Source organism: Amia ocellicauda, chromosome 3 (genome assembly GCF_036373705.1).
Source record: "Amia ocellicauda isolate fAmiCal2 chromosome 3, fAmiCal2.hap1, whole genome shotgun sequence".
NCBI classification, from domain to species: domain Eukaryota; kingdom Metazoa; phylum Chordata; class Actinopteri; order Amiiformes; family Amiidae; genus Amia; species Amia ocellicauda.
The window spans coordinates 37,019,763-37,036,360 of NC_089852.1; the positions used below are offsets into that span (position 1 = coordinate 37,019,763).

Below are 16,598 nucleotides of genomic sequence, written 5' to 3' on the forward strand. Positions count from 1 at the left end.
CGAATCACAATACACATAGAACCATGAGGATTGTGAAAATCGCAATACATATTGTATTGGCACCTATGTATCGTGATTATATCATATCATGTGGTGCCTTGCAATTGCCAAGCACTACTGGGGACAATCAAAAGCCACTCTAAAATGTGTAGTTTTGCCACACAACACAGTGCAATAGATGTCTCAAGTTTTGAGGGAACATGCAGTAGGTATACTGACTTGAATTGAATTGAATTGAATATAAATTTCTCTGCCATAGCCACCCCCAACGTCATTTTAGAGAATTTGGCAGTATGTCCAACCAGCCTCATAACTGTAGACCACGTGTAACCAGGCCAGCCCAGGACTCCACATCCGGCTACTTCACCTGTGGGATTGTCTGAGACCAGACACCCGGACAGCTGAAGACACTGCGGGTTTGCACAACCAAAACATTTCTGCACAAACTGTCAGAAAGAATCTCAGGGATGCTCATCTGTGGCTCATCGTCCTCACCATGGTCTTGACCTGGCTGCAGCTCTGGTGCACATTCCTGCAGTCAGCTGCCAATCACACGCTCCCTCAAAACTTGAGACTTAAAGTCCATAGATTAGGTCCTAATGAATATATTTAAATTGACTGATTTCCTTATAAGAACTGTAACTCCGTAAAATCTTTTAATTTGTTTCATGTTGCTTTGATATTTTTGATCAGTGTATATTTCCTTTGGATATCCAAGGACTAGAAAGCTTCTCAGTACTGCTTTACACTTCACACTGCTGAAAGATGGTTAGTTGGTTATGCAAAACCACCACAGGGTGTGTTTTGATGTATTGCTTTATACTGGTTCAATGCCAGCACAGTCCAAAATAATGTCTCTGGCACCTGTAAAATTTCTCACTTTTTCTTTTTGAGGAGTATATATCTCTAAAAAGGTTCCTCCGTGAACATTTTATTTCAAACTTAATTGAATTTTTTCTCACAGATATGAGATCATGAATTTTAAGAAAACGGGGAAGGACAGCTATAACTACATCAATGTTGGAAGTTGGGACAATAGTGGACTAAAGATGGATGATGATGAGATCTGGTCAAGCAGAAACACAATAATCAAATCTGTCTGCAGTGAACCTTGTGACAAGGGGCAAATAAAGGTAAGGTAGCATGCATGATATGAATGTGCATTGTTCTTAAGTCTAGAAAAAATGTCCAGCGCCTGTGTCTTACACCCTTACAATGCTCATAGAATTCGTGTACCACCCTTTAAGTGACTTCTGTGCAGCTGGCCAGCAGTCTTTCTGTCTGTTTAATTCTCTCTAGTTATGAACTGATCATTTGAAGTTCCTCACTCTCATGGAGGGGAGAGGAGGCTGACAGTTAGATGTCATTCAGGCCTCTGCTACTTATGTCCCTGTCTCATACCCGCAGGAGTCAGTGAGCTTGTGATAAGTTAGGCAATGTACTATGCTGCTATCTCAATCAGCCTTTAATTTTCTGCCTAGGTTATCCGCAAGGGTGAAGTGAGCTGTTGCTGGACCTGCACTCCGTGCAAAGAGAATGAATTTGTCTTTGATGAATACACCTGTAGGGCTTGCCTGCTCGGCTCCTGGCCCACTGATGATCTCACAGGTAATGGATGGAGTTGTCAGGGACTTCATTACACATAGCATGTCCTGACTCTGCCATATAAAAATGATGAAGACTTGCTCAAATTAGACCCTTCTCAAATTTAGGTCAAAACTGAAACCTTTGGTTTAATTTACCATACCACATACCTAAGGTTGAGATTGAAAGTATTTTTGGATGTTGCTAATGAGGGAAATATTCATGATCCCAACTTAAAGTCATGCCCTGAAACATTTCAGTGATTTCTCGTGAAATATTTTGAAGACTGATGAATGTTGAATCCAGATAATTAAGACACTTAAATCTGGTTCGGTCTTGTTATAGAAATGGATGCTTGTTATAGCCACAATCAAGGATTTATTTATTAATATCTGTTTTATTGTGGGTTCTGTTTTGCATGATTCAACACAGTTGCTACAAACATCTTGTTAATAGTTTTTTTCATGTATATGTTTGTTTGTTAATTCATGAATTAATTCATTATTATTAAACACCCTCACTTTATATTTATCAAGTTAACCTTTTTTGTGTGTGTGTTGGGGATACCCAAATGTTTTTAATAGTAGGAGATTAACAATATCAACAACAATGTATGTTATGTATTGTATTATTTGAATGTGGCTTATGTAACTGTGAACATTATATAATCTATCTCACATATTGCTGGGATGAGGGGGCGTTTAACAATATTCTTTGCCACACAGAAATATAATAATGGTTGTAAGTCTAACAGACTAAACCATAGTTTGTCTTTTAGAAATCATAGCATCACTTTCTGTATTGAGCAAGCAGACAGTGTAAGGATTATTCAAACATAAATTGCTCTCTCCCAAACTCAGCAGTAAACTAAGTCTTTGGGAATGGGAAAGTAACATGACTGCAGCAGAAGACTAGAGCACAGTCTGTCATAGATGTTTGAATAATCATGTTGTGTGCTTTTATAGTTTTGTATTGTATTATTACTACTGCTCCTGCTAATAGTACTTATAATACAACAAACATCAATGACCAACGGTAATGTTAATAATAACAAGGAGTAGATAAAGCATGTACTACACTGTAGCCTGTTATGTAGTAACACTTGCATAACAGATTATATTAAAAAAAACAAATGTGCAATTACACATATACCAGCATCCTAAAAGCCTGGCGTGTTCAATAGATAGAGGTGTATCAGTGGGAGGTCTGCTTCCACTGACAAAAGTGGCATGTCAGAAAGAGCAGGATGAATAGAGTAATCTGGAGGCCACACACTCAGATCACAGCTGTGTCGGGCTGTCACTGCTGTTTCTCCAGTGAGGACCTGAGACTGCTTCTCCGCAGCTCTGCTGGCTCCTCTAGGCCGTTGACAGTCGAATCAGCTGGTGTTCATTTGCCTCACCACCAATTCCAGAGCACTGACCAAATATGGGCAGCACTGTGGTGAAGCCTCCCGGCTGCCACGTCCCAGTGGCTGTTCATCGGCTGCACTGAGAGGAAGAAAATGACAGTATTCGGGGGTGGTTCTTGTTTTCACTTGGCACACCTGAAAATGAGCAGGCTTCATAAGTGTCTTCAAAGAACCGATACACGGTGGCTTTGAGAGCACCACTACAACTGAGAGAGGAGAGAGGCATTCATTACATAAGCTCTTGAATGTTTTGACACATTTTCAGGCAGAAAATAGAGACATTTTTGTACATTCAGAGATTGGTCTTTGAGTGGGATTACATTGTGGATGGGTTTAAATGAACTTCCTTAGAATTATAATGTATGTTGTGTGTACAACAGTTTTTTTGGTTGTTTGATTTTTTCAAGCCACGATACTATACTTGAGAGAGAAAAATGAAGGTGGATTTAATGTCTATTTTCATAGAGGCAGACGTGTGCTCTGTGAATATCTGTGAACTAATTGCAAGGGAATTTTCATGTAATGAAACATAAATTGATTATCTAAATTTGAAGCCCCTGAGCGAATGCCATTTGATACAATTATGGCGAGAACAGCATGTCTGTGGCAAAGCGAACACCGCGCTTCCTGACCTCGTTTCAATCCTCTGAGACTGCCACCACAAGAGTGAGCAAATTATTTGTTTATGTTCAAATTACTTAATCAAGGAAATCTTGTTACATTAATTGACTTGTCTGTGATGAACTAGCAATAGAATTGGGCAATGCTGAGACCTCCACTGTTGCCATAGCCGATGATACTACGATTGTTATAATTTAACGGCTTCAGTCCCCAAAATCCTCAGTGTGGAAGAATTACACAGTGTTAGGATCTGAACTGTCATTCACTCATGCAGTCCAAATGGGTGACCTTTTTCTAAACCAGATATAGTAGACTGTTATATAGTAGTGATCTGTTTATGTAGAATTTGATTTCTGAAATATTTTCCAATACCTTGTTTACTTTAAATAATAATAATAATAATTAGTTTTCTAATTTCACATTAACATGTGAAAAAACTTTGCTGACAAAATGTTACTACTTTTAATTTGCAGTTTTTTCTACAAGGGATTTCATTTTAATGGCATGGCCCTCACTGTGTGTTTCTTGATTGAAAACAACAGGGTGCAAATGCAGTTTATTTCACATTACCTCCGTTAAAAACAGGAAACAAAGTGCATTCATATTGCTTAAACAATTGCCTTACTATGGCCAGCATTCATTACCCCACTGCGATGTTTACTGGTGCATGCAGACAAAAGCGGTAAGACACTGTCACGATTAACAGCCAATACAACAAATAATGGAAGCGACCAACACTTTTAGGTAAATGACTTGTTAATTGTTTCACTAGATTTTCTAATAGGACTGGGAGTAAAAATGTTAATGTAATTTTCTCAGATCTCATTATCTGGGGTGCTGATAATTATAAGTGCTTTTCTATCATACCGTTTGCTAAAATGATAAAAAGAAGTAGCCTTTAAGAATCCTCTGAGCTGCTGTTACAATTAATGGTTTGTAGTGTATTTAGATTACATGAAACAGTCGGTTCACATTTGCTTTTTGACAAATAAACTCAATGATACCTTTATTAGCATGTCATTAAAAACGGTATTGAGAGGTATCTGTGAATTTCATCTTGCTCACGGGATGGAGAGGATTACATTAGTAATTCATTGAATATATTAAGATTGTTATCAGTTTATCATTAACAGTTAGATCCATATTATTGTAATTTACATGCTTGTTTACATTAATTGATCAAGTAATCAATTTAAAAAATAATAATAAGTGTGAGAATGTGTTTATTGTACTGTAGTAGAAAAGGACTAATTTCTTGATTTCTTTAATACTTTCTAAAATCCTAAACTTTCTCTATGGGGAAAATCCTGCCCCAAACTATAATAAAATTGTCCATAGGCTTTCAAAAGGGTACACAGTTATTTGACTGTACTATTATAAAATGATAACTATATTTTGAGGTCCAATTGAAAGATTATGATACATCAACTTAACATGGACTTTTCATTTCCTTTAAGTTTGCAAGCTCGTTGTTAGAAATGGGCTCTGAAATAAATAGCCTTGACAAGCCACAGCTAACGAACTAAATGGAAAACAATAGAGAACAATGTTGCTTTTAAAATGTCTCATGCAATCTGCATCAATCCATTACTTTTTTCATTTTCGTTTTAATATGATCCCATTCGGTTGGTGATGCAAGTGAGTGCAGTTGACTTTCATCCATCATATGCATTCAGGATACAATGAGAAGCTGGAGAAGGGAGTAAAGTCGTGGAGTGTTTAGCAAGACTGCACACTTTTTTGGGTCTTTTTCTTCATTTTTTTCATATACTTAGAGGATATTTAAGAAGATTGTATTAATATGCTGTATATGGTCTTTATAAGCACAATAACATAATCATAATAATTTTAATTTAATATTGTCATGCTCTTGAATCAGTAAATCGGCTTCACTATACCCAATATAATTACTATTTAACCTTTTTTACAAGGCAAAGACACAATAACAATCAAACAATGAACATCCAAAGTAAATTATACTGGTTGAAAATGATACTATTGCCAGATTAGATTTGTTTTATATATATATTCAAAAATGTAAGTGGGCAATATTTTAATTTAACCAGATGAATGTCTTACAAATAACTTTAGAGATTGTTCTAATTTATTTTAATGAGTGCACAGTTTCTCTGTTATGTACCATTGACTTTAGAGAATTAAACATTCCTCCTCAGTATGACTAATAGTAAGTAAGTTCCATTAAAAAAACAAAATGTGTTAACAAGTTGTTTGTAATTCTAATTCCTGGCATGCTGCTTTTGCTATGCTCGTCATGGTGCTATCTAAGAGCAAATACAATCCTGTTTCAATTTGCTTTCACAAAAGAAGTAAGAGCAATGAAGCATTAATATGTGATTAGCTCTTCTGCTTACAAGGTATATGCAAATTAGAGTTCAGCACAAAGGGGAGAAAGGTGAAGAAGCAAATTAATTTGACCAAGAAGATGAAAAACAAACAAGAAAATATCTGACTACATTCGTATAGCTTAATGGATATTTAAACAAGATTAAGGGAACATGTTGATATTTTGACATAATACTAAAGAGTCATTCAATCAATTCTGAAAACAGTTACAGGTTTGCAGCTTCTATTAAAAAATGATGAATCCTGGATTTTTAATGCCTTGGTAATTATGGTGAAATGTACAGATTATCTTTGATTAGTGATGCAGAATTAAAAATAAAGTATGAAAACATAGATTTGACTGTATTTCAATTTTGTAGAAACAATTCAGCAGAATATCAGAAATCCTATTCAGTTTTTTCTGTTATTTTGGATCCTTCCGGTTTTGAACTGATTCTTGTAGTTTATTAACACGCACATTAAGTGACAGCCTAATTAGAATTGTCCTTTATATTAATTGCTCTTATCTAAAGCCTGGAAGGCTGTGTTTAAAACTAATTTAGAACGGGCTGAACAACTAATCTTGGATCTGTTGCTCTTCCCCTCTCATGCAGGCTGTGATCCCATACCAGTGGAGTTTCTTCGATGGGGCGACCCTGAGCCAATCGCTGCCGTTGTTTTTGCCTGTCTAGGCCTGCTAGCAACTTTTTTTGTGACTTGTGTCTTCATCGTATACCGTGACACACCTGTGGTCAAGTCCTCTAGCCGAGAACTCTGCTACATTATTCTAGCGGGCATTTGTCTGGGATACCTTTGTACTTTCTGCCTCATTGCCAAACCACACATCATCTACTGCTACCTTCAAAGAGTTGGCATTGGACTGTCGCCAGCCATGAGCTACTCTGCCCTGGTCACCAAAACCAATCGCATTGCCAGGATACTAGCGGGCAGCAAGAAGAAGATCTGCACCAAAAAGCCACGGTTCATGAGTGCCTGCGCCCAGCTGGTCATCGCTTTCATCCTCATCTGCATTCAGCTAGGCATCATCGTGGCCCTCTTCATCATGGAGCCCCCCGCGGTGATCCACGACTACCCCAGCATCCGAGAGGTCAACCTGATCTGCAACACCACCAACCTGGGGGTGGTGACCCCATTGGGGTACAATGGGCTGCTGATCCTCAGCTGCACCTTCTACGCATTCAAGACCAGAAACGTCCCAGCCAACTTCAACGAGGCGAAGTACATCGCCTTCACCATGTACACCACCTGTATCATCTGGCTGGCCTTCGTGCCCATCTACTTTGGCAGCAACTACAAGATCATCACAATGTGCTTCTCCGTCAGCCTAAGTGCCACGGTGGCCCTGGGCTGCATGTTCGTGCCAAAGGTCTACATCATCCTGGCCAAGCCGGAGAGGAACGTCCGCAGCGCCTTCACCACCTCCACCGTGGTGCGCATGCACGTGGGAGACGGCAAATCCTCCTCGGCCGCCAGCCGCTCCAGCAGCCTGGTCAACCTGTGGAAAAGGAGGGGCTCTTCTGGGGAGACTTTAAGGTAAGAACAGGCCCAACCGGGTGTGCTTTCAATCCAAAGAAAGGCTTTGAATCTGGTGAAGTGAAGTCTGTGCCCTTGGTAGGATCATTGAGCTATTAAATTGTTTTTCTGAAGTTTTACCATCATTTTGCTGTAGTTTCTGACTTGTTCATCATCAATGGGCTTTAATACACTGTACCATGAATAAATCATTGTATACCGTAGCAAACAAGACTTACAAATGTTTATAAGGGTATATCGTGGTACTCCTGTGCTCCCGTTGTACAAAGCACAGTGAAGGTATATTGAATGCATAGGAAGCTATTGTATAACTATGGCAAAATGTAATATTTTATATGTTAAAAGTGAAATACTCCTGCCAAGGTAAACTTACATTAGGGGGTCTCATTGTGGAACTAGAACTGTGTGGCATATTTATGATCTTTATGTTGCTCTTCCCGAGGCCCATCTCTGTTTCAGGCATCAAAAGGAAATTAAAACATGGCTGCAGATTTGCCGTCTCATGAGGGGAAAAATCCAGAATCCCTTATGTTGCATTTCTTGGACTGGATAATAGCCCCATAATCACTTATTGTAGTTTAAATGCACAAAAGGTTTGTCTGAGGACAACTCAAAGTTTTAGCTTTTCAGGTTAAAAAAGTGATTAAGGTCGGCATCATTAAGGTAGAGGGCGCAAAGGGTATCTACCCCACTAGTGCAAGTATTAAATAATAATATAAATATAAATCACATAGAGGGGACCCCAAGCACTAAAATGTTACAAAGGAGGCTCTGACATAAAGATCTTCTACCAATCTACAACCCCCTTCCCCCCTCTGAGATGTCGTGACTCAGCAGTCATTTTTCCTCCTTGCACAGCTCTGGACAATATTCACACCCATATTCCACTCCCACCACAGTACAGACAGTGTTTGTTGATTGTTTGGCTGACTCTACAAACTAGCAAAGGTGTGAACTTTTGTAACAGCACTTTTCAGACACACCATTTGACACACTTGATCACTAATAATATTTTACCGCTGGCCAACATATTTCTTGTGCCGTTTTACACTGTTGCAAAATATATAGTTACAGGCTGGCAAAAGCTTTCATGAGAAAGGCTGCAACCTTGCATTGAAGCCCATTGAGAAACCTGTTCAATTATACATGTTTCTCAGTGCCTTTAAAAATGATTTCAGATTGAGTATCAAAATACAAAGCCTGTTACATTTAGAAACAACAAGACAGAGCAACAACTTTTAAAACACTGTGTAGCAAACTCACAGCAGGTGGTCTTTAAATATTAATTAAATTAGGTATAATACAGGACCAGCTGGAGGCATTTTAAGTTTAGTGGTTCATTCTTGCCAGACATAAGCCTTCATGTTGGAGATAAGAAAACTGATCTTCTTAGAAGAAAACAAGTAAAAAAATAAGACCTAAAAAGTTCTCTAAGGACCTGTAACAGGTGTTTAGAATCTCTGTAAGTACATTGCCTTACATTATATTTTAATTTGTATTAATCAATCACAAATATTAAGAAAAAGAATGAGAATTATGATTAAACAATACAGATACAGAAGAGGTTATGAGGGATGAAAACAGTTGTTTCAACATGATACTATCATGATTGAGCAACATTATCTACACACTGCGGTTTGTGGTATACTGGAAATCATGTCAGTGTTACAATTGACATTGTTCCCCCGGCTTGTCCTAAAATTTGATGCAATGTCATCATAAAACTATGTTGCAAATTATTTTTTGCAAGGCTACACGATCAAGCTTGTGGTGGAAATAAGGGACAACCAGTCTTGAGCAGTACTCTTATTTTATTTAAGCCTGTTTTCAGAAGAAGAATCTGCAAAATAAGTGTTTTGAGGAACAAATGCATTCTGGGTAAAGACCAAACCTGTCTGAAGCAGGGAAGAATAGCGCACAATAGGAGATAAATGTCTTACCGTATGACTGTCTGCCTGTCTCAGAAAGCGATATACATATATAAAAAGCAGAGTCCGTGTTTACTACTTTCAGTCTAAGGCCATTCTTTCAATGTAATGGATTTTACGTCTGAGAAAACTGGCTTCATGTGCAGCATTGATAACATTTCTGCGAATTCATACAGTTTCAGTGTATAATAATCAATTATTAGATTGTTAACAGGCTTGAATAGCCTGTATCAGCCATCTTCTTTGCTAACATATTGGCGCAAATGCATTGTATGTATTTAATATTACAAAGGTCCAGAAAGAAGGTAATTCAAACTAACTGAGCTGTTTCATTTCTGACAGACTTGACCCCGGTTCACCGTTGATGAAAGACTAGCAGGGAGAATTAATTAACTTCCTGGGGAGTTGAGCTCCCTAAGGAAATAATACAAATAATCGTTATAACAGAGTTTTTTAGTTAATGCATTGTGACATGATGCAGAACAACTTTAGCTTATACTCTGTATTGGTATAAAAAGAAACTGCGCCTCAGGAGTATTTGAATCTGGCAGCCAAACCGTACCGTGTAGCTGTAGATAAAGAATCATTCATCAGACTGTGCTCATCAAAACAAAATTACTTTCAGATTCTTTTCAGTTGCATATTATCTGAAAATTAATATGCAAGGTATTAGCATGTTATTTGGGAATAATGAATTGTGTGTCTATGTCTTGTTTTTTTTTTTCTCAAGCATTGTCTAATTACCGCTCCTCTCGAAACATGACAATCAGCTGATTTCCTTTTTGAAAAAGGCCGAGAGATGACAGTGCAAGGAAAACAAGAAAACAATTCTTTGACAGAGAGTATAAATGTGCGAAAGTATTCTGCCACATCATATATAAACATCGAAAACATTTTTTTACTCAGCTTTGCTGTATGTTCCACCCTTGACTTGTCTGAGGGTGTGTCTGTCTGTCTTTCTGTATGTCTTAACTGGAACCCTGATTCTTGAATGTTTTCATCTTATCCTTCTCTAATATCATAAAGATTTACTTTCAAAGATTTGTTTTGTTCAAATCTTGCACCGACTGCTGTGTTTATATGTTACTTGGAATGATTATTGACTCTCTCCATGAAAAAACTCTCTGTAGACCTTCCGCCGATCATCCTGATAATATGTGCATTGATTCCCAAAGCAAATTAAAGACTTTGGCAACATTTTAAACTTTTTTTTTCCTTCCCATTGGGATTCATGATATAAATTATGATTTATTGAAGCAGTAGTGATCAGTTTTATAGATAATGACAGACAGTCAATCTGTTTGATAATCAGCCTTTGCCAGGGATGCACATGGAAAGGTATTGCCACTTGTTGGGTAAAACTAGTTTTTCAAAGTGTTTTCAAAAGGAGGGTTACACCTGATAACCAGTGATACAGCAAACAAAAAGGAATATATTAATTTGATAAACTTTATAAAAATCGATGTAATTAATAGTATACCAGTATAGTATACCAGACAGGTAGCTATCTGCAGATTAGTCACAACAATGCAATCACAGAATAAATATTGTAAAAGCTATCTATCTATTTATTACTAGCTATTTTGAAGTAAATTGGGTCAGTGTTGTGGCAGGGTACATTGTTCACAAGAAAGAACTACTCCTTCATCAGAAAAAGCCCTGTGGATTTGAAGTTCGCAGTCTGGTTTCTGCAATCCAATACATCTGTGTTAGCATTTTAATAAAAGTGTAAAAAGGGAAGTTCTGTTCAAGCAACAATTCCCATAACTCATGTTGTTATGTCTTTTTTCATCTTCGGTTAAATTGGTCACATTTTCTCTTGCCTTTGTTCGTGGAGTCTTTTTGGTATTTAGATTTTTTTTCCATGACAGACATGAAGCTTATTGCTTTTAAGGGACAATTATAAAAATGTACCTAATGTCAGAAAATACTTATCTTGTCTGTTAAAGCTTCATAATGTTTCTGACCTTTCAAACTAAAGTTCAGATCCCAGGATTGGAACAAATATTATTATGCATGCATAGCTGTGTGACATATTTGACGCTAAGCCATGAGCTTAATTACCTTGGTGTGTCTAATTAACCTCCTGATAAACCCTTTAGAGGGTCAAGCTACTGCGTGTCATCGTTGCGCCGAGTCTGTAATGGCCTAAATGAGATATTTTCATTAACTTTCTGTTGCAGGATTGCGATTATTACCCTGTTACGAATATGGCATTTAAAAAGTTATTAAAAACATAATGATGTTCTGACTCCAGTTGTCTCTATGCTATGTTGTTTTATATTCTCTTGCCCATGATAAGGTGCTGCCACAGTATTGATTAGGTACAGAAACCTATCATCATGTTCGCTCCTCTTCAGCCATATCTTTGTTATTTGCTCATTTGCAAACGTGTTTCCCTATTATTTTCCATGTAGCTCTAACGGGAAGTCAGTGACCTGGGCCCAGAATGAGAGGAGCACCCGAGGACAGCACCTCTGGAAGCGTCTCTCGGTCCACATCAAAAAGAGAGAGAGCAACCAGACTGCAGTCATCAAGCCCTTTTCCAAAGGCTCGGAAAGCCGCTACAGCAGTGATATCATGCCAGAGACGGGGGCCAAAATGTTGTACGAGGTCTCCGAAGCCGAGGAGCACTACCCCGTCCAGTACCGGCCCCAGACGCCTTCTCCCATCAGCACGGTGAGCCAGAGGGCCTCCTCGGTGGGTCGCAAGGAGGAGGAAGTGCCGTCCTACCTGACCGAGCAGGCCCAGCGGAGCAGCTCCTCCCAGGGCTCGCTGATGGACCAGATCAGCTGTGTGGTCAACCGCTTCACCGCCAACATCAGCGAACTCAACAGCATGATGCTGTCCACCTCCCCTCCTGGCACGGCTGCCAGCTCAACGACTATCTGCCCTCCCTTCCTGATTCCCCGGGAGATGCAGCTCCCCACCACCATGACGACCTTTGCGGAGGTGCAGCCCCTCCCCGCCATCGAGGTGAACGGCCGCTCGCAGGCCGCCAGCAAGACCTCCTCCACCAGCATCAAAGACGGCACCTCAGAGTCCTCTGCGGTCAAAACGGACTTGGAGGAACTGGTGGCTCTCACTCCTCCCTCTCCTTTCAGGGACTCCATTGACTCCGGGAGTGCCTCCCCCACCTCCCCCGTGTCCGAATCAGCCCTCTGCATCCCCTCGTCCCCCAAATATGACAAACTGGTGCTGAGAGACTACAGCCAGAGCTCCTCTTCCTTGTGAAGCATGTGAACGAGACAAGAAAACAAATGAACAAGAACAAGCGCACTGTACCAAGAATCCTTGAATCTCCGACATACTGTACGGCACCATCAATACGAAAACAAACCTACTGTGTTAATTTGTTTACATGGATTCAGTAGCTGAAGTGCAAAATGAAAAGGAACAAAGAGTATTAAATCCAACTGATGAAGCTACTTATGAATATCATTTTATATCATTTGATTAAAAAAGTATTCAGTTTTTGACATTGAAGTATTCAAGTTTGGGTTTCATTTGGTAGTGGCCTTACACAAACATGGGCTTTCAACTAATTACAGCTGTTCTGATTTGGGCATCCATGGACTAATTCAGGACTGGCTTGCTTTTCCAATCTGGCCTATATGTATATAGTTTTGTTGCCGCCTGATGTGCATAGAACATGTGCAAGTTATGTAAAATGTCAGCAAGTTTGTGAGTGCTGTCTTGTGTGTACTGCAGCACTGTTGAACTTGCAACTGAATATTTACATGCTGATTGGAGAATATCCTGTGTCCTTTTGGAGGCAGACTTGTCCAGCCTGGCACATGGTGTAAATATGAAGAGGTTTGATGGGCCTTGTTGGCAAGTTATCAAACATTAAAAAGTGCTTTGCTTTAAAACCATGAGAAACTTCATGTACATAAAAAACATTTGTCAAATGAAGCTTTCCTTCTTCTTCTTCTTTTTCTCTGTCTTCTTCTTCTTTTCCGTCTTCTTCTTCTGCCTCTACTTTAATTTTCTCCATAAGTGAGCCTTCGTATTTTATTGAAAGTTTGAATGTATATTTTCTAAAAAAAAATAAAAAAATCTCAAACTATCTGGGACCAAAACTATCTGTACATTTCATCAGTGTGTGTTTGGAAAATAATTATCAGGACCACACATCCTTGCTGAGTTAAATCAGAACAACATAACCTACAGATGCAGATCCGTGTTACAAAGTAAAAGTTTCCGCATCAGAAATATGAACTATCTTAGCTCAAGACAAGTGAGGAATATGTGTTTACCATGTTCACCTAGAAGCAAAATACTGATGAGTGCAATGAAAAAGCAAAGATATTTGTGTTCATGCCTTTTTTATTTAAATACTTTTTCTGTATTTGAAACAACTATGACTGCAGTAACATAATTTCCCCTTTGTAGAAAATGTGGGTCTTGTACAGAATTATTCCTAAAATGGAATATAATGATAGAGTATAAAAATGAAAATGTAAATCTAAGAAATTAAGAAGATTAAAGGATGTTAAAGGTTGTACTACAGAAAATGCATTTTAATCACCAAGATGCCAATAAACAGAATACTCCTTTTTCTATTTATCATTATTTGAGCCTGCGTTTTGCATGACTGAAGCACAGTTTAAAAAGCCAAGCCATGCATAACACAGGGCTCTTATCATTACATATTTACTGTAAATATGAAGGGCATGCTAATAGTAATATTTTTAATTTGCAATTCTAATGACAGTTGTCCATGTTTACTTTGCTAATTAAAAAAAAAAAAAAAACTTTTACAAAAACTTTAAATGTATTTTTCAAACTATATTATAATAACCAATATACATATATGTATAACATTTATATGAATGTGAAAAGAAAATGACAATTTGTTTGTCCGGCCATAGTCATTATATACTGCAAAAATTCACATGACAAACAGAACAATTTGTGCCAAAAAGGAGGCTTTGGTGTTTTCGTATAATAAATAGCTCAATTTGTTCTTATTGTTTCAGATATTCCTTTTTTATATGTGAGTACAGATTTTGAAACATATCAAAGCAATACGCATCATTCAAAAAGTAATATATAGCACATATATTTAGCACAGTGACAACGTGCCGTTGGAATGTCAATAAGATGTTTTAGTAAACAGTGTAATTTTGATGAAAACTTCACCAATTAAATATCTATCCCATTTTTTTAAATATATATTTATTGTATATTAAAACCAGAAATGTTTATGAAGGGTGCTTGAAATCAATTGTTTTTGAGACATGTCTGTGAAGCAAGAAACTGTTTGCTAAGATTACATAATTACAATATTGTGTAAGGATGAGCACATTCAGTGTGTAGTGGTTGTATTGACATGCAAATGCTGTTCTGTACAAGTATTTAAGAAAATGTTTATGTTCTGTATGCTCCATAGAAAGTCTTAAAGGCTATACTGTCAAAACTATTCTACACAATATATATATAAAACTATCCTATGATCCCTTCCTCCTCCAAATAATATATATATAGCTACAGCTACAGACTTTTTACACAATCTTACACTCAAATGTTTACTGTGCAAATTAGAAGTCTGAAAGGTGCATATGGGGAAAAAGTTTCTATGAAGAAACATGAGCAGGAATATGAGTTTATTGTGTTAAAGCCAAATATCATGAATTCATTGTATAAGCAGTCTTGGCTTTTTCATCACAGAGAATACATTTTAATGTCAAACTTAATTGGGAAATACCAAGTATCTGAGTTACACAAAACACTGTTAGTATCATCTTAACCTAGGGAGGGTTCTGAAAAACAAAATAAATGGTAATCAGTTCCAAATGTTTCTCACATGTCACATAAACGTGCTTACAGTTGCAGTTTATTATTATGTTCAACTGTCAAGGACAGAAAAAATAAAAAATAAAATATAAACTTGTACTCTATGGACATAAAACCATAACTGTTATGAACTTTCAACAAATTCCACTTTTTTCTGGCATTTTACATAATGTATTTTTTGATACTGTGATACTTTGATACGAAGATAACGATGTTGTTATCAGATGTAAAGTAGAAATCATTATTGTTTAAAGGCTGTGCATATTGCTTGGCATATTTCCTTGTATTTTAAAAAGGCAATTAGCATAACTAAACAGGAGAAAGGTAGTAAATTTGGTAAAATCAAAACAATGACAATAGTAATAATAATAATAATAATAATAATAATAATAATAATAATAATAATAATAATAATAATAATAATACTTGGACCCTATTCTTGTATGTGACTTAATGAGATGCACATGACTGCTTCTTTTCCTAAGAAAAGTCTGGTGGTTTGTTGCACAGAAACAATCTTATCATCCAAAGGGCTAAAATCCCTTTTCATGATAGTTTGTGAAGTAATGTCCATTTCTATTAGGAATTATATGACAAAAGAGAGTTTAGAAAAATATTTTGTTAGGTTTCGTGTAGTGCGGAATTTGAGTTTTTGGAAATGTGGAACTATTTTTGTACAGATGGCTACAAACTATCTCCTTTACGATGTTATTGTATGAAGATATTTTTTGGCATGTTCATTGTTCAGAGCTGGAAATGTCTTTGCAGTCATATTTGAACATATTAGAGGTTTTTGTCTTTGAATTCTGTTTTTAAAACATATAACAGTAAAATTAATGTATTCAACATATTTAGGTTATTAGTATAATGTTGTCTGAAGACTACATGTACGTAACTGTTTATCATCTATGTTGCAACACAAAAATGTAAAAAGGTACAAGGAGTTAGCAAGTCGAGGAGTTAGCTTGAACCTGCTTAGATACTGTTTTCTATTACTGCTTTTCACATCATTTTAATAATAGATCTGCAGTTTAAATAATTTCCAACAAATACATTTTATGATCTTTTCAATTGGGAGAAGTCAATATGTTAATAGCAGCAATATTTGTTTCTAATATCAGTTTATTATATACTCATCATAACATCAAAAATAGGGTCCCAAATGTATATTAAAAATGTGATTGGAGTGTGTCAAGCAGAATGGTATGGAGGCTTTATTTGATTCCAAAAAAGAAACATTGAATTAATCTTTTGAAGGGAGACAATTTCATGTATAATAAATAATCCCATATAAATCGGTGCCAATTCTAATTAATCTTTATGGATTTATCTAAGTGCTTACATTTTTTTTTGTTACT

At 37.1% G+C, this 16,598-nt stretch overlaps 1 protein-coding gene across 1 annotated transcript in view; it reads left to right on the plus strand.

Moving 5' to 3' along the window:
• grm5b (glutamate receptor, metabotropic 5b) overlaps positions 1 to 14,902 on the plus strand; it is a 78,403-nt gene extending 63,501 nt beyond the window's left edge. Inside the window, exons 5-8 of the mRNA XM_066699280.1 lie at positions 965 to 1,133; positions 1,482 to 1,608; positions 6,574 to 7,513; positions 11,859 to 14,902. Of these exons, the coding sequence (XP_066555377.1) occupies positions 965 to 1,133; positions 1,482 to 1,608; positions 6,574 to 7,513; positions 11,859 to 12,675 (2,053 nt within the window). The 3' untranslated portion in view covers positions 12,676 to 14,902. The remainder of the gene's footprint in view (positions 1 to 964; positions 1,134 to 1,481; positions 1,609 to 6,573; positions 7,514 to 11,858) is intronic.
• Positions 14,903 to 16,598: the final 1,696 nt, after the last annotated feature.